General features: G+C 48.2%; 1 protein-coding gene across 1 annotated transcript; it reads right to left on the reverse strand.

Annotated features, from left to right (window-relative positions):
* Nucleotides 1-269: 269 nt before the first annotated feature.
* LOC137149621 (olfactory receptor 52P1-like) lies at nucleotides 270-1,208 on the reverse strand. Its single transcript, XM_067543149.1, has one exon. The coding sequence runs from the start codon at nucleotides 1,206-1,208 to the stop codon at nucleotides 270-272; it is 939 nt and encodes a 312-aa protein (XP_067399250.1).
* Nucleotides 1,209-18,733: the final 17,525 nt, after the last annotated feature.

Here is an 18,733-nt window from a genome sequence, read left to right on the forward strand (position 1 = left end):
GGTCTCAGAGCATAAGAGAAACCATCAGCGCTGGCGTCTGTATGTCACAGAAAGGATGAGTAACAGGGAATGTGGGGCTGGGGAACGACAGGTTATTCTGAAAGAGATCAGATGATGGTTAGAGAGATGGAACTTAGCAGTGGAGAGGGCAGTGCTTGTTGATGGAGTGATGAGACATTAGGTGTGAGAACTTCTGAAACTGGGAAATTTCTCAAGGCTGAGTTCAACATAATTGGGACATACATCTTTAAAGTCAGTGGCCTCAGAGATCACATTCTGCAGGTGTATTTTCCCACTTTGTCACGAAGCTCTTTGGTTTTGACCGCATAAATAATAGGGTTGAACATTGGGGGAAGAAGGAAATAGAGGTTTGCCAAGAGGATGTGAACGTGGGCAGCAATGCCCTGACCAAATCTGTGTGTCAGGGTGGAGAAAAGGCTGGGAGTATAAGATATCAGTATCACACAGATATGGGCTGTGCACGTGTTGAGGGCTTTCTGGTAGGCTTTCATACAGGAGATCCTGAGGACAGACCTGATGATCATCCCGTAAGATAGGCTAATGAGTGTCAGATCTAACCCATTGATCACTAATGATATCACCAGGCCGTACGTCCGATTGACTGTGGTGTCCCCACACAATAACTTCACCACAGCCATGTGCTCGCAGTATGTGTGGGGGATAGTGCGGTTGGTGCAGAATGGCAGCCTCCGCAGAAGCAGGGTTAATGGCAGAACCAAGAGAACAGCTCGTATCAAACCCACTAGCCCTAGCTTAGCGATTCGTGCGTTGGTGAGGATGGTGGCGTATCTCAGAGGGTCACATATAGCGATGTAGCGATCGAAGGCCATTGTCACAAGAATGGCTGAGTGCGTAACAGCAAACACATAAAGGAAGAAAATCTGGGTGAGGCAGCCATTCACAGTGATGCCTTTGAAACCAAACCAAAATATGCACAGTGCCTTCGGCATGATGCAGGTAGACGTACCGAGATCTGTGAGCGCCAGCATGCAGAGTAGCAGGTACATGGGCTTGTGCAGGATCTCCTCTTTGGTGACAACAAACAGAACCATGAAATTTCCCAAGAGGCTGATGATGTAGAACATAGAGAAAGGGATGGAAATCCAGATGTGGGCAGCTTCCAGCCCTGGGATGCCATTTAGGATGAACATTGGTGGGACAGAGGAGGTAAGGTTGAAATCCTCCATGAAGTGGTCGAGTCGGCAATGACAATCTGAAATGCTCAGGGTGCCTGTGAAGGGAGAGACGCCCAGCAAGGAGGTTACGCACCTGATTACAAATAACACAGTAAATATTTTCTAATTCCAACAATCTAGAAAGCGGGGTGAGAAGTGAGGTGGCAACATTATTCCCCTCTAATCAGCACTGCAGAGGCAAAATTTAGAGTTTTCTCTCCAGTTTTGAGCCCCCCACTAAAGGAAGGATGAGGGGAAATTGAAGAGAGTCCATAGGGAGGCAACACAATTATTAGGCGTCTGGGGCACATGACGTATGAGGAGAGGCTGAGGGAACTAGGTTTGTTTAGTCTGCAAAGCAAACAATGAGGGTGGATTTGATAGCAACCTTCAACTACCTAAAAGGAGGTTCCAGGGAGGATGAAGATAGGCTGTTTTCAGTGGCAGCAGATAAAAGAACTAAGAGGAATGGTATCAAGTTTCAGTGGGGGGGTCCAGGTTGGATAGTAGGAAAATGTCTTTCACTAGGAGGGTGGTGACACACTGGAAAGGGTTATCTAGGGAGGTGATGGAATTTCCATCCCTTGTGGTTTGTAACGTGCTGCTTGACAAAGCCCTGGCTGGGATGATTTAGTTGGGGTTGGTCCTGCTTTGAGCAGGGGCTTGGACAAGATGACCTTCTGAGGTCTCTTCCAAACCTAATATACTAGGATTCTATGATTTCCAAATGGCACCAAATTATTTCGGCCATAGACCAGTCCAGAGATGTTCTTAGAGGGAGCTAACCAAGCCCAATGAACTAGAAGCATGATGGGAGATGATGTTCTATGTCAATAAGTGCAACGTATCTGCCTACTATAGGAAAAAACTTGAAGTTGTTAAACACATTACAATGTTCCAATTAACTGTATGAACTCAGGGAGGGACCTGGTGTAATGGTTTACAGCTCTGTGAAACCCTGCTCAAACTGTAAGCATGGAAAAAAACTAAGCAAAACTTTGGGATACAAGAGGAGTGGGATGGGAAATAGTACCAAAAATACAATGTCATGAGATCCATCAGTCAATGCTACACCCTTCTCTGGACTTCTCTGTACAGTACCGAGCACCCTTTTCAAACAGGATATTGCAGAACTAGAGGGGTTCAAAGAAGAGGAATGAGAAAAATCAAGGCCCTTGGGAACCTCTCCTAGGGAAAGAGGATGAAAAAACTGGGATTGTTACCTTAGAGAGAAAAGAAATAAGAGGGGATCTGAGAAGAGCTTATTAAATACTGACTGGTACATGGTATATGAAGAATGTGTTCTCCCTGTCTTGTAAAACAAGGTTAGGAGGACATTCAATTATATCGAAACATGGCAAAGCCAAAACTGATTAAAAAATGAATGCTTTCTTCACTCAGTGCATTATTAGACAGTGAAACTCATTGCCACAAGATGAAGTTGAGGTCAGGAGCTAAGGAAGAATCGGAAAGGTTTTTGGGACATTTACAGGCATAGTAAGAATCTTCCTTTACGACAGATACAGATAAATAAATATCTTGGAAAGCCTGTATGCCTCCGTGTTTCAGGGCACAAGCCAATATGGTCAGGATATCCCCCTAAAACCTTCTTCGGCAGCTCCTGGACAGTAACTGTCAGAGAGAGGACATTTGACTACAGGAACCATAGATTGGATCTACAATGCAATTCCTCTTTTGCAAATGAGCCAACTTTGCCCCATAGAAATACACATTATCATGCCAGGCTGGGACTTTGTGCTCTGTTACTTCCCTTGTTTCTTTAGGTGAGACACGTTCTTCGAGACATCTAGCTTTCGCTGAGACATAACAAGTATAGTGGTTTGGTTATTTTGCCTTGTTAACAACACTCTAGGGTTCCCATGAGACATGGCATGGATGAAAGTTTCAGACGAGAAAAATGCTTATGTGACCCTATAAATTCCCCACCCTGAGGAATGCATGTGCAACTGTCCCATTAATGGCGAGCACAGCCGGCTAACAAATGATCCCAAAGAGTGCCGCATGTACCGTCTGTGTCCCAGTGGCTCACTGTGCAGCCACTGGTCAAGGGCTCCTGAGCATGGCAGCTGTATTTACCTAGGCACTGACATGACCCAGAACTGCCAGCTCTCTTTATATACTGTGCACACTTCTCAGTTTGCTTGTTGTTGCTGTGTATCAGCCACCGAAGCCCCACCCAGTGTGTGTGTGGGAGGAAGAAGGGCAGCAGCACAGGTGCCTTGGCATCTGCTACTCAAGGTGTGATGTTCCTCACTGGAGAGAAAGAGTCACTTTTGTCCCCCTAGGAAAGGGAGCAGATGGGATATGGGCACCTCACCTCTGCAGAGGAAGAGTTGACGGGAGCTTAGGGCAGCTCGGAGGCTGTGGGGGCCATGGGTGACTGGGAAACCTGGAGAAGATGTTGGCGCCCAGCGTAGTGTTGGAGTCAGAGCAGCCTGGGATGGGGAAGGAGCTAATAGACAGCTGAGGAGCAAAGATCAATGGTTCTTTCCACTGGGGAAATGTCTGAAGTTGCGTAATTCAACAACCATTAAAAAAATGTAAAAAAATGAGAAAAGGTTGTGACACCCAGGCTGCAATTCTCTGGCTCGCCTGGGGAAAAGGAGCACTGAGAGCTGCCCAGACACACTCAGGGCCAGGATAGCTCCCAGCACTCGCCTGGGACCAACAATCAGAAGAAAAATTGAATTTCAGAAGTGCTGCCCACCTATCTCTGCCCCCCACTCCCTGCCCCCACAACTCCCAGCGCTGCCACACAGTGATCCCACTCACCCAGGACCAACACCAGGTACTCGACATCACACAGTGACAGCTCGTACACATATCTACACAGCCTGGGTTAAACTCTGGGTCTCTCTGCTCCAGGGAAAGTGGGGGATGGAGGAGGAGCAGGTTCCCCAGCCTGTCCGGGGGTGAAGGGAACCCCAGCAGCAGCTCAGCGTGTGCAGGGAAGAGGAGAGGGACAGACCCGAGGGGAGGGGAGAGAGGATGGGAGACTAAAAGGAGCCAGTGCGAGTAACTCTTCCTCAAAACGACACAAAACTTTAGCGTATTCCTGGCAGCGTATGCAGAGAAGTGCAGAAACATGCTTTTATTTTTACTGCACATTGGTGCATCTTGTCTTCTACAGAACCAGAGAGGCAGGGGAAGGGAAAGAGCAGACCGCTCCCAAAAAGTTGTCACCCTAATTGTTCTTGAACGTCTCAGCTGTAGGTTTAAACTTTCAGCTACTTTCTGCTCAGCTCTTCTCTTGCCTGAATGAGCTCACCCATCCTTAGAGGCCGTACGACGACTCCAGTTGCAGTCACTGGAGGCTCATGGCCGGTGAAAATCAGACCATTTTTTTCAGTCCGTAAATGTGGATTTTTAGTGACAACCTGGCCCTGATAGGAATTTTGCCATTGATCTCATTGGGACCAAGATGTCACCTTTAGTATTGAGCTTCAGTTTCCCAGCTGTGAAAATCGTGGTTTCAGCTACTACAGCAGCAAGAGCTATTCTGTTAGAGTGCTGAAAGAGTCTGAAGGAAGACCCCCAGTTTATGTGGCATCCTGAGGCCAGGCGTGAAAGGTGGGGATTTAAAAACACAGGGGCCCTGATTTTGCTTTCAGTGATGCCAGTGTCAATCTGGAGTGAGCCACTGAAGGCAGAAGGGGAGAGCAGAATCTGGCCAATGTGTGAAACTCAGTGTAACCCATTTGTGTTCTGAAATCTCGGGTATCACAGATACCCACTGCAGAGATTCTGGTTACACTTGTTAACCTGGCAGTAAAGTTGGTGAATTGTAGAACTTGAGTGTAGCAGGGAAAAAAACCCACAGACCAGAAAAAGAAAGATAGAAGCATACAGTAAGAGACAAGGAAATAATCTTCATGTTTCTGACAATATTAAACAGTTCAATTCTCCGTGCTGGAGAATTCCTGCCCAGATTATTCTTGACTGGATCCATTCCCGAGCCTTTAGCACTAACATTATTGCAGAAACAGGCAACTCACCAGAATCCCACTCAGCAGAGAGACGAAAATCTTGTTACTGCGACCTGAGAATGAGTGTACGAATCTCATGTCTGACACTCGCAGTGCTGGACAGGGATATTTATGAGTCCCCTGTACAGTCCCTATGGACTCTCAGGTTGGCCAGGACTCGGGGACAATTCCCTGCGCTCCGTGAGCAGTGGGAACAGCAGAAAACAGACCCTGGAGAATTTCAGCCTAAGAGCCTCCCCCAAGAGTGAAGAAATCATTCACTGATAACAGAGCCTCAGATTGTCAGGGCAAACTAGAATGGTGCTCTACTGCTAAAACCCCAGAAGAAAAGACGAGTCAAGTGTTATACGTGCTTCTTTATCTATCAGCATTTCTGTGCTGCTGCTGCTCATTGTCATAGAATCTGAGCATCTGCTGCTACTCCCGGCTGATGAGCCCTGTACTGAATCCCGGAAACTGACAGATTGCTACATCTTAGTCATAAACCCCTTCGTGCAATATCCTGTCATGGGGAAGTGTAGCTTCCTGAGCCCCCTTCACTGTTCAGCATGTGTTCTGAAGCCTGTGGACTGATGGCCTTTGTCTTTTTATCCCACCTAGGGTAGTTGCAAGGGCTGTCATTGGAGTGGGGAGGGTGCAGGGAGATGTTCAGAGGTGAATGAGGTGCCCATTGTCCATCCACATTCACTGGGACTCTGCTGCCCGTTGCCCTTGTGCCTTTGGCAATCTCCCCCCAGGGTCTAGTGGATCATGCACTGGTCTGGAACTCAGGAGACCTGGTCAATTCCTAATTCGGCCGCAGGGCTCCTGTGTGACCCCGGACCTGTCATTTCGTAATCTACTTTGGACCTCAGTTTCCCCTCTGTAAAATAGGGGGAGCACTTCCCTGCGTCAGGGGGTTCTGAGGATAAAAATTGTTTAATTGTGGGGCTCCCATATGGGGACCTGCAGTGAGGATGGCCAAATGAAGACCCAGAGGTACAGCCTTATTTGTTTATCTCAAGTATCATTCCTGCCTATCTCAGGACTCTGTTCCTCTGTGATCTGGATACTGCACACCCTGCCCCGCACACTGTGCATTCCTCCCCCAGTCAGTGCATGAACAGTCCTGCGCCCCTATTCTCCCCCTCCAGGGTCCCCACAACTCCTGCTAATATCCCCAATCCAGTCTTGTGGGAACTTTATTTAATCTACAGCTTTGAGAGTCTCCTTGTATTGTTTTCATTGGCCTCTCAGTATTCGTGGTCCCATTTTCAACTGTGCATAAAATATGGCTGTGGGAATCACATCTCATCCAGGCCAGTGAAAAAACAGTTCCTAACCTTTCGTTAGTGTTGTTCTTCCAGATGTGTATCTAATGTCCATTCCAATGTAGGTGTGCATGCGCCTTGCCGACGGAAGGTTTTTCCACTAGTGATATCTGCTGGGTCAGCTCTCGTACTCCATGGAGTCATCCCCTCATGGCCCTGGTATATGGGACCCTGCCAACCCTCCACCCACTCAGTCTGGTGCTGAATCTCCCACCTTGGTGTTTACCCCTATATTGTACCTGTCCATTATTGCCTCTCAGTGACCAGACATCCCAAAGCCTCCTTACAGCACCACTTTCTGAACCATCTGTTGATCATCAGAACTTGTCTGGAATTTGTTGTCCTCCTGTAGGGACAGGCAGAATCACTGAAGATCTCCTGAGCCTCAATTTCCTTAAGAGTCTTCCCAAACCTGGCATAGTCTCCTTCGATACATTCCAGCGAGAATCTAGCTATGTCATTTGTACCCACATGAAGGACAATCAGTGGATTCTTTCCCGCTCCCATTAGGATCCTCTTCAGCCCCAGATCCACATCCCGTATCTCAGCACCCAGCAGACAGCATACCCTTCTGTTCTCTGGATCAGCTCTGGTTACCAGCCTGTCTGTTCTTCTCAGCAGGGAGTCCCCAATCACATAGACCTGCATTTTCCTGGTAACGGTGCTATTCTCCGGCCTGTCCCCTGTTCTTTCTGGCTGCAAGTCATCTCGTCTACGATTCTCCTTTGCAATCCTTTGCAACCGTTCCAGTATCCTCCTGGGGCGCTTATTTGGTGGTATCTCCATTGCTTCATTCACTCTTTGTATAGGCTTTGTAGAGGCTGAGGGTCGCCTGCTGATTTGAAATTTGAAGTTGGAGCCCCCCAGTGGAACATATCTTTCTGCCAAAGAGATCCATCTTCTTGGCGTCCTTAACTTTAGGCATGAGCCCTTGCTGCCCCTGCCTCTCCCACTCATTTATTGCAGAAACTACTAACGAAGCTGGGGAGGATGTGTATAACCAGATCTTAAAAACTCCAGTGACGGGGACTGTACAACCTCCCCAGGTAAGCTGTTCTAGTGTTTACCTCGCCTTATTCTCAGAAATTGTTTCCTTATATCCAAGCGAAATCTCCCTTCCTGCTAACTGAGCTGATTACTTCTTGTACCACCCTCAATGGACATGGAGAACAGTTAATTATCATCCATTTTATAACAAACCTTTTCAAATTTGAAGACATGTATGTCCCTCCTCAGCCTTCTTTTCACAAGACTAGGCATCCCCAGTACCTTCTATCCTTTCCTCACAAGTCAGGTTTTCTAAACCACTTGCCATTTTTTGTTCCTCTCCTCTGGACTCTCTCCAGATTGTCCATCTCTTTTCTAAAGCATGGTGCCCAACTCTGGACACAGCACTCTAACTACGGTCTCACCAGTGCAGAGTATTGCTGAACAATTATCTCCCATGCCTTAGGTACAACACACGTGTTAATACACCCCAAAATGGCATTTGCCTTTTTCTCAACTGAATCGCTCTGTTGACTCATATTTGTGATCCACTATATCTCCCAGATCCTCTTCAGCAGTACCACTGCCAAGTCAGTTATTCCCCACTTTGGAATTAGACAATCATTGAAGATGAGGGTTGGAAGGGATACCAGGAGGTATCTAGTCCAACACCCTGCTCAAAGCAGGACCAACCCCAACTAAATATTCCCAGCCAGTACTTTGTCATGCCAAGTCATAAAAGCCTGTAATGATGGAGATTCCACCCATTCCAGTGCTTTTGCACCCTCCTAGGGAAAAGGTTTTCCCTAATACCTAACCTAGACCTCCCCCACTGCAATTTGAGACCATTTATCCTATTTGTGCCAACTGCCATCACTAGGAACAGCCTAGCTGCATCCTCCCTGGAATTCCCCTTCAGGTAATTGTAGGCTGCCATCAAACCACCCCCTCACTCTTCTGTTCTGCAAACTAAACAAGCCCAATTCCTTTATCTCCTTATCTCCTTATAAGTCACGTTCTACAGCCCACTAATCATTTTCATTGCAGAAGCACTGAGGTAGAGCCGGGCAACTGGAGCAACCCAGACCAGCTGTGCCAACAGGGAGCCTGGGCTGATCTACAACAGGGAGGTGCGGGGCCAGAGCTGGGGTAGTGGGTGCCGGCCATGCCACAAGTAACACGGCAGCCGAGCGTGGTGAGCAGCTGGGGAGGGCAAGGCGGGGCCCTGGGCAGAGGGCCCAGTGCAGGGAGAAGGCGCTAAACAAGAAGGCCTTGTAGGTTTGTGTCACACACTCTACCCCTTGTGCTCTGGTTTGTGTATCATTCATGTTCATGTAAGGTGTTTTTGGAATGCTCATGACATTCTGAATGTTATTGTTATGGTAGTTTGTTTCCTGCAATGTCATATGTATAGATATGAAACTCTGGAAGGCAATATTCCCAAATGTGTGTCTCACATGGGTTGAATAGATCCAGGCAAACACAAAGCGGAGGGTTCATGTCTCGCAGAGACATACAAACAGGAACAATGGACTGACTTGAGGACTTGATATGGTGATGCTCATTTGACTCAAGTGGAGGAAACCAGGCCCATTGCTGGCCGTGAAGAACACCTGACCCCGGGGGTGACTAGGAAATACGTTAAAGGCAGAGGTGTTTTTTGTCGCTGGAGCTCTCCCTTGTAATCCATCTATAAAGCAACATCAAGTAACTGACAGACTGCCCACAGGGGGTGGGGAGGCCTGGCTGAAGGACTCAGCTCAGCCAGCCTGTGTGGTAAGATTAAGGGGTAAGGACTGCAAGGCTACTGAAGTGTTCAGTTCAGTTTAGAATGTGATTTACCGTCTTCATTTCTTCCTGATCAATCTGACTCACATTATTCTGGCTTATAATCATTTAAAATCTTTCTGCACTTAATAAACTCATTTCTTTGTTTTTTTCTAAAGCAGTGCATGGGTCTCGGTGTGTGTAGAGATGTCACTTAGAGTGACAGAGCTGGTGCAGATCGATTTCTTTGATAAATAGACTCACCAATGAGCTTTCAAATTCCAGTGGGCAGCACTGAACTCTATAAAACAGCAGTTCCTAGGGTTGCATCTGGGACTGGTGATGTTCGCTCAGGGTCACACATCGCATAACTCCATGAGTGACTGGCCAGAAGCTCTCATTCACAAGGTCAGGGACCATTCACTTCTAGGTGGCTGGGCATCAGCTGACCCAGGAGTGGGAGCTTCACACAGCGAAGCAAGTGCAAGGCAATCCAAGTAGTGGGGGAATTGGGGTGACACAGCAATATACCACTCCAGATTGCAGACAGGAACATCACAGCTGGCCTCAGGAGGCGCTGGGTTGGGCGGGAGATGTGACCCTGATGGGGGCCGATGCTGGGGAGAAGAAGCCACTGACAATGCTGCAGCTTTCTGACTGTAGGTGGCTTTCCATCGGTCCCCGTGTGAGTAGGGTTCTTGCTCATTTTGATGAGCTGACACTGCACTTTCAGACAGCCAAAAAGAAAGGAAGAAACTACAAGGCTGAACTTCTTGATCACACGTACAGTGACCTGGCTGGAGCCTGAGTGTGTGTGGCCACGGCCAGAGCAGGCGTCTTATTTGTGGCATTAACACAGCACAGACAGGGCCCTGGAGGGTGACCTGGGATTTGTGAGGGATAGACTGCGAAGTTTTCTTTCATCCCAGAGACTGCCAGTTAGGGGATCCCCATGCCCACAGGGCAGGGCTCCTAGTTTCCTTCCTTCCATTTTTTTCCTTATTTTTCTTACAACTTCTGTTTAACAAATTGTATCAGGTTTGAACTTAATGTAGTGATCAGTGGGTCAGGGATGTGGCCGGTGAGAACAGAGTCACTCTAGCCCTTGTTCTGAGTGAGAACGATGAGGGTGGGTGTCAAGCATCCCAAGAATCCTGGGGTCCCTTTGTTGGTGTTATGAGGATTCTGCCACAGTGGAGAAAGGAAGGGAAGCCTTCGAGGCCAGGCAGACCTCCGGTAAAGGGAGCTGGAGCAAGGACTCAGATCCTTTCACTGCTGGATTTCACCGGGGCAATGCAGAAGCTCACAACTGCAGGATCATCCTCCTGCTTCTCTGGCAATAGCGAACAAGTAGCGGAGTCAGGGTTCCAGAAAATGGCGCGAAAAACTGTTTATCTATTTGTTTAGGAAAAAAAGGGAGGGCGGGAAGGAGGGAGGACGTTGCATCATAGGAGGATGAAGACCTTCCTAAAAGACCCTGTGACTAGTTGCACTGAGGGATAGCTACCCACATTGCACTGCTTTGCTTATCAATGCAAACACAGCTCTAGGGGATGCAATCCCCTGATGCAATAAACGTGGTGTGATCAATGCTCCTCTAACTTTGTGAATTCAATGGGCAGACAGATCTGGGAAGGGGCCTGGGACATGTGAGAGACAGACAGTGAACGTCCCTCCCACCTCAGAGATGCTGTATGGGGGCCCCAGGCCAGAGACACATTGGGTGTTTTCCTTTAAGCTTTCTCAAATTTTTTTTTTAAATTGGTGGCTGTTAAATAAATTGTATTTGCTTTGCACTGTATGCAATGATCAGTGGGTCAGGGAAGCGCTCAGTGTGTAGAGTCCCACAAATTGAGGACACCCCAGACCCTGTCCTGAGTGACCATGACAAGGTTCGGGGTTGAAGTCCCCAGAGATCCTGGTCCAAGCTTTGTAGGGGTTACAGGGACCTTGACACACAGGACAGTGGGAGGGAAGCCCTTGAGGTCAGGCTGGTCTCTGGGGAAAGGGCATGGGAGTGAGTTCTCAGATTCTTCTGCTAGCCAACTCCCCTGGGATTGTGTGTGAGCCAGGAAACGTGACCATCCTCCACTTACATCAGATTCTTACTCAGGTAAGGGTGATTTATTATTAGTTTCATCTCATTTAATGTTATTATGATTATGTGTTTATGGCCAGTTAAGGGGTGGGAGAGCAGGGGGGAAGTGTTTTTTACCTAGTGTTAACTAGTGGAGCTTTCACTCAGAAAGGTTGGACAGGGACTTCTGGCTCTCTCAGAGCAGGTGTGGGAAGGGAATGGGGTTAATCCCTCCTTGCTAGAACAACCCTCACAGCTGCTGATTTTCTACCTGACCTGGAAGCTGGTCCCTGGAACCAGATCCATGATGGCTGCCAATAGTGCAAACCTCCTCCTGGCCTTTCTGCCAACCCCCCCCCCCACCCTGCGCTGGTGGCAGAGGCCCCAGGACTGTGGGTACCAGGACTGGGGAGACCAACAAGGCTTGAACTTCTCCCGTATCCGTGGCCCCACTGCAGAGTAAGTTAACTGTGCCCTGGGACCATGCAGCAAGACCAAAGCTAGGCAGACAGTGCGGCTCTGCCACGTCCAGAGTTCACAGACAATGGTTTGATAGTAGGCAGTTACCATTGTTTATTGATGGGACAATGACAAACATTTGCCCCTAGGCAGGTTGATTTGTAAGTTTGTACGTGTGCAGGGCATTCGTTTGTTTGGAGTGTAACGGGCAGGGCACAGAGGGGAGTTGTTTTGTTCCACAGACACTGAATGACAAGCAGGGAACACCAGGCCTTGTGATCCAGAGGGTCTCTGGCAGCAAGAACAGAGCCAGGTTAGGTAAACCACACACAGGGCATTTTTACTATTGTTTATGTGTGCTGTGTATTTCTCCATAAACGCTGTGTGTTTTATGGAACAGGACGGCTCTTAGCTGAGTTCTCTTGGTGCAGAACCAGACCCTTAGCAGCAGGGTCACACCGTCAAGTCATCAAACGCCTCCTGGCACTGGCCATAACAGCCATCAGTCAATCCAGGATGACACTCCACAAAGAGGTTCCCTGGGACTAAGAGGCTCTGCTCCTCCGCCTTAGCTGTCTTATACACCTGGGCAGCATCCACGGGCTGCTTGGATTCCTTTTTAGGTGCAGCGGGCAGGGCCAGGAGCATTCCTATCCTGTTCGCAACGGTGGATTCCCAGTCCTGGGCCGCTAGCCCCTGGTGGATTCTGCCCACCGTTCTGGGGTGTCTGATGGGCCAGAGGATTCCCTCAACAGCAGTTTCTGACTGTAGAGATTCCTGTGTGTGACGCTGCCTCACTTGACACAAAGAGCATCCAAAGATCTGAAGCCACAGAGCAGACTGACCTGTAACAAGGCCTGGACATGACACTAACAGTCTTTACAACAGGTACATTTTACAGACTTGGAGAAGGTGTGTTTGAGAGAGCAACCCACACACAGCACTGCTCAATCAGACAACACAGGCACAGACCGTGCCCCCAAAGTTTACTGAACGGGTTCAAGGCTGCCAGGATGGGGTAGCCCTGCAGCATTTGTCCAGTACATGGGGAACCCAATTCTCATGACACCCACTGCGTGCCCCAGGAAGCGAAGGCTGCCTTGCCTCTGCCTGGCTCACATATCTCAAGCAGGATCTGCAATAGGGTGGTGCTGCAACAGGCTGTCTGACCCACTGGGCCGTGTGCCCCTTGAGTTTCCCTGGTCGCTTCCAGTGGACCTCCCCCCACTTCCCCAAGTCAATTGCTGGCCTATGACCCATGCCCAGAGAACACCTCCATGCTTGTACTGCAGACAGAGCACTTCCTCGCCTGTGGGCCAGCCCAACACCACACAGGGGTCACATTGGCACCAGGGGAGAGCAGACCTCAATGGGCCAGTCTCTACTCCCCCACCGCTGCCTCAGGGGCTTTGGTTATTGGGTCATGAATAGAACCGTGAGCAGGGGCAGGTGGCTGGAGTGGTTCACAGACACCCGACACCTGCCCATTCTGTGGGACAAGCAGAGCTCGGCTCTAACAGACCTGTGATGCGCCAGGTCACAGATCTTCTCTTGCTCCCCCAAAGCCTCCTGCTGACGTTCTGGAAGCTCTTCCCCCAACATCTCTTCCTATATGCACGCCCATGGCCCCATAAAATCTCAACCCCCTGCCTGTCTCATCAGCCTCCTGCTGGCCCTTGGACAGTGGGATCCAGGATGGGGAAGCTCCTGGCAGGGGAGATGGAGGATTCAGCGGTTATGACACCTTTCTCCCATCCCTGCGACATGTCATATGTCCTAGCAGTGTTCCCTGGGCCATGCCCACTGACTCTTCTTCTAGATGTGTTGCTTGTGTCCATTACAAGACCCCCCCACCTGCCCCTCAGCTGGAGTGACCTGGCAAGAAGAAATTGAGCAGGTAGAGGGTCGGCAGGGTCCCATATACCAGTGCCATGAGGATACGGCTCCAGGGCGCGCTAGAGCTTACCTGAAAGATACCACTAGGTACCAGTAGGCCTCCTCAGGCAGAGCACATAATGTGCACACCTACACTGGAAAGGACATGAGACACACAAGTTGAAGAACAATAGTTACAAAAGGTCAAGAACTGTTTTTTCACTGGCCTGGATGATATGTGATTCCGCACAGCAATATTTTATGCACAGTTGAAAATGGGAGCCAATGAAAATGATACAAGGAGACTCTCAATGCTGTAGATTAAATAAAGTTCCTACAAGGCTGGATTGTGAATATTAGCAGGAGTTGTGGGGACCTTGGAGGAGGAGAATGGGGTGCTGGACTGTTCCTGCACTGACTGGGGGAGGAATGCACAGTGTGCAGGGCAAGGTGTGCAGTATCCAGATTACAGTGGAACAGAGTCCTGAGATTGGCAGGAATGATATTTGAGATAAACAAATAAGGCTGTACCTCTGGGTTCTCATTTGGCCATCCTCACTGCAGGTCCCCATATGGGAGCCCCACAATTAAACAATTTTTATCCTCAGAACCCCCTGACGCAGGGAAGTGCTCCCCCTATTTTACAGAGGGGAAGCGGAGGCCCAGAGTAGATTATGAGATGACACGTCCAAGGTCACACAGGATGTCTGTGGCCAAGCTAGGAACTGACCAGTTCCCCTGAGTTCCAGACCAGCACCTGATCCACTAGACCCCAGGCGGAGGTTGTCAAAGGCACAAGGGCAGTGGGCAGCATAGTCCCATTGAATGTGGATGGACAATGGGCACCTGACTCACCTCTGAACATCTCCCTACATCCTCCCTACCCAAGGACAGCCCACGCAATTACTGTAGCTGGAATAAAGAGACAAAGGCCGTCTGTCCACAGGTTTCAGGGCTAATGCTGATCACTGAAGTGGGCTCAGGAAGCTGCACTTCCCCATAGCAGGATATTGCACCCTGAGGGGTTTATGACTAAGCTAGGGGAATCTGTACTGCCCTCTGTCAGAGAGACGCTATCCGAGGGGAGGGACTGTTACTCAGTGTGGAAATCCAATGTTTGAAACAAGGATGCTCAAGAGCCTGTCCACATGCATCTTGAGGTCTCAGGTGTTCAGCACAGGGCTCATCAGCCGGGAGTAGCAGCAGATGCTCCGATTCTATGACAATGAGCAGTAGCACAGAAATGCTGATAGATAAATGAGCACGGCAAACGCATGGCTCTTCTTTTCTCTCTGGGCTTTTAGCGGTGCAGGATCACTCTAGCAAGTCTGCAAGACTCTGCTCAGACAATCTGAGCATCTGTTATTGGTGAATCATTTCTTCTCTCCCAGGGGAGATTCTGAAGTTGAAATTCTCAAGCGTCTCTTTTCCGCACTTCCCGCTGCTCTGGGGATTCTTTGACTGAAATTCTCCAGGGTCTATTTTCTGCTGTTCCCGCTGCTCACGGAGTGCAGGGAATTGTCCCCAAGTCCTGGCCAACCTGAGATTCCACTGGGACTATACGGGGGGAGTCATAAAGGTCCCTGTCGAGCATTGTGTGTGTCAGATGTGAGATTCGTACACTGATTCTCAGGTCACAGTAAGGAGATTTCCTCTCTCTGCTGCGTGGGATTTTGGTGAGTTGCCTGTTTCTGCAATAAAGTTAATGCTAAGGGTTTGGGAAGGTTCAAATCAAGAACAATCAGAGCAGGAATTCTCCAGCATGGAGATACAAGTTTTATTGCAAATATTTTAGACAAATATTTGATTTCTTTGTCTCTCACTGTGTCCTTCTATCTGTCTGAGTATCTTCCTTTTTTTTTTTTTTTTTGGTGTCTCTGGTTTTTTTCTCTGATTCGCTGAAGTTTTCCAGTTCAGCAACATTATTGCCAGATTAATATGTGTAGCCAGAATCTCTGCAGTGGGTATGTGTGATAGCTGAGATTTCACAACACGAATAGGTCACACAGGATTTTACAGACTGGCTGGATTATGCTCTCACATTCAGCCTTCAGTGATTCCCTCCACATTGACACTGGCATCACTGAGCAAAATCAAGGCCCCTGTGTTTTGAAATCCCCATCTTTGATACCCAGTCTCAGGAAGCCACATAAACTGGGGGTCTTCCTTCAGACTCTTTCAGCACCCTAACAGAATAGCTCTCGCTGCTGCAGGGCCTAAAGCCAGGATCTTCACAGCAGGGCACCTAAAGCTCAAGAGTAATGATGAAATCTTGTTTCCATGGAGATCAATGGCAAAACTCCCGTCAGAGCCAGGATTCCATCCCAAATTCACATTTAGGGACTTAAAAAAAAGGACTGATTTTCTCAAGTCAAGAACCTCCAGGAACCCCAACTGGAGTCATCCTGCGACCTCTAAGGATGGGTGAGCTCATCTGGAAAAGAGGAACCAAGAGGAGAGTATCTGAAATCTTAAACTTACAGTTTATAGGTTCAGAACAAATAAGGTGACAATTTTTTTAGACGGGAGTGGGGTCTGCTCTCTCTGTTCCCCTGCGTCTCTGGTCTAGAGGACCAGAAGCAACAAATACTGTAAAAATAAGAGCAATTTTTCGACTTAGAGGAAACTATGCAATATCAAAATCTGGCTGGGAGAGATCCAAATATCACAATATGTACGTGTGTGGGTCGGACATGCACTATCTAGATCACAGTGGCACGGAGTCCTGAAAGAGGGCAAAATAGGGAATGGACATCCTGCCTAATTCACACACCAAAGTGCTGTAACTAGGCCTCCTGCAATCTCTGGGGCCAGAGGGGTGTCTATAATGTGGACACACTGTAGTAGATTGTCTCTGACATCTTCCTCACTCCAGACCATCCCTCCTCCTGTGACCAATCCCACAACAGTCTCCTGGCACCTTCAGTAATTGTCAACATGGAAAAGCAACACCAGGAATTTGTGTCTGTGTTTCCAACTGGCGGGAATATGCTAAAGCTTCGTGTTGTTTTGAGGAAGAGTTACTCGCGCTGGCTCCTTTTAGTCTCCACGTCCTTTCTCCCCTCTCCTTGGGGTCAGGTGCTGGTCTGGAACTCAGGAGACCTGGTCAGTTCCTAGTTCGGCCCCTCTCCTCTTCCCTGCATAGAATATAGAAAGAATAGTTCATGGGTTTTGTGCTTCAAGATAGAATAGTAAAGTGTATAGCTTAGGAAAAGGACTGGAAGGACCTGATAAGGGCTGTCTGGCCACTAGCACAGCACAAATGGAGGGCAGACATAAAAACAAAAGCTGACCAGAACTGACTATACCTGGCTAAGTAACTCAGCGGAAATGCTCACTGATTGGTTAAGTTGACCACAAAAATGACACTGTTAACTGCTTGGTTACATACTGATTAAGCTGATCAGTTTGGTGATCAGACTGTAGGTACTTAAACCCAGAGTGTGAGTTGCACTTTGTACTTTAACCCGCTGGAATCCTCGGTAGCTGGACTGAGCCCTTCTATGAACCAGCAGCGTCCAAGGGACGGCTAAAACTTATCAGAGGCGACTCAGCCCAAGGGGCTTAAGAAAGAAACACTTTTGGTAACGTATGAAAGTAGCACTTGCTTTAAGATAACAAACAGACAGATGTCCGTTTATCAGTCTTTGAAGAGTAGCAAGGATTTTACAAGTGACCATCTGTCTGTAAGCATTGAAATAGCTGAGAGTTTGCAAGCGACCATCTGTCTGTAAACCTAAAATGAGCAATAGTAGAATTGTATACTATGAGAAATGATTGCATGCATAGAAAAAAATTAGGCCTTTGTATCCTTCTTTGATTTCATGTTTGTACTGTTTACATTTATGCTCTTTACTTAATATTAATGAGTAAATAAATGAGTCATATTTCTTCAGTTAAAGCCCTGTTTGTATTCTTGTTCGATCGCCCCCGCCCCTTGGCTGAGGCAACTTCTCTGCTCCCGGAGACCCGTGATCATAAAGCTAAGGCCTTCCAGGCTGCTCTGAGTCCCCACGCTGCACACGCTGAGCTGCTGCTGGAGTTCCCTTCACCCCCAGACAGGCTATGCAGGCTGCTCCTTTTCCATCCCCCCCGTGTCCACGGAGCAGACAGACACAGAATTTAATCCAGGCTGTGTAGATATCTGTACTAGCTGTCACGGTGTGGTGTGTTTGGCACCTTGTGAAGGTCTGTGTGAATGGGATCACGGTGTGGCAGGTCAGAAAGTTGTGGAGGAGGGGGTGGGTACACAGACAGTTGGGCAGCATTACTGAAATTTAATTTTTCTTTCTGATTGTTGGTACCAGGCCAGTGCATGGAGTTTTCCTGGACTTGCATGTCACTGGGCTGCTCTCAGGGCCTGTTTCCCCTGGTGAGCCAGAGAATTGCAGCCTGGTTGTCACAACCATTACTCATTATTTTTTCCAGACCTTATAGAAAAACATACGGCCTTGGTTTAGAAATTCTCAGTGATGGAGAATCTGCCATGAGCCTTGGTAAATTGCTCCAATGGTCAATTTCTCTCTCTTTTTAAAAAGTGCACACCTTATTTGTAGTTAGAAATTGTCTAACTTCAACGTCCAGGCATTGGATGGTGTTAGACCTTTCTATGCTAGCCTGAAAAGCCCATTATTGAATATTTGTTCCCTGTCTGGGTACTTGTAGAATGTTGTCAAATCACCCCTTAACCATCTCTCTTACACTGAATAGACTGAGCACTTTGAGTCTGACACTGTAAGGCAGGATTTCTAGTCTTTAAATATTCCCTTCCAACTGTAATCTTCTATGATTCTAACATCAATAACAGAAACAAACATACTGACTTTACCCAGCATGCACTGAGCTGGAGCGAACACTCTCAAAGGACCCGTCATTTCTAGACAACATTCGTATGAACGGTTGGTACTTTCTTGAGACAGAGCCCGGCCTTGAAATTGGCCATAACTGTAAATTTGAGAACTAGTAAACAAACTGGTGTGTGGGTTAATGTGATCTACCTGACTGACTGTGGTGCAAAGACTTGCCCAGACCCAGAGCTGTTAGCAAAGGAGACAC

The sequence above is a fragment of the Emydura macquarii genome, unplaced genomic scaffold (genome assembly GCF_026122565.2).
Source record: "Emydura macquarii macquarii isolate MOO-44397 ecotype Brisbane River unplaced genomic scaffold, CSIRO-AGI_Emac_v2 contig_791, whole genome shotgun sequence".
Taxonomy (NCBI): domain Eukaryota; kingdom Metazoa; phylum Chordata; order Testudines; family Chelidae; genus Emydura; species Emydura macquarii.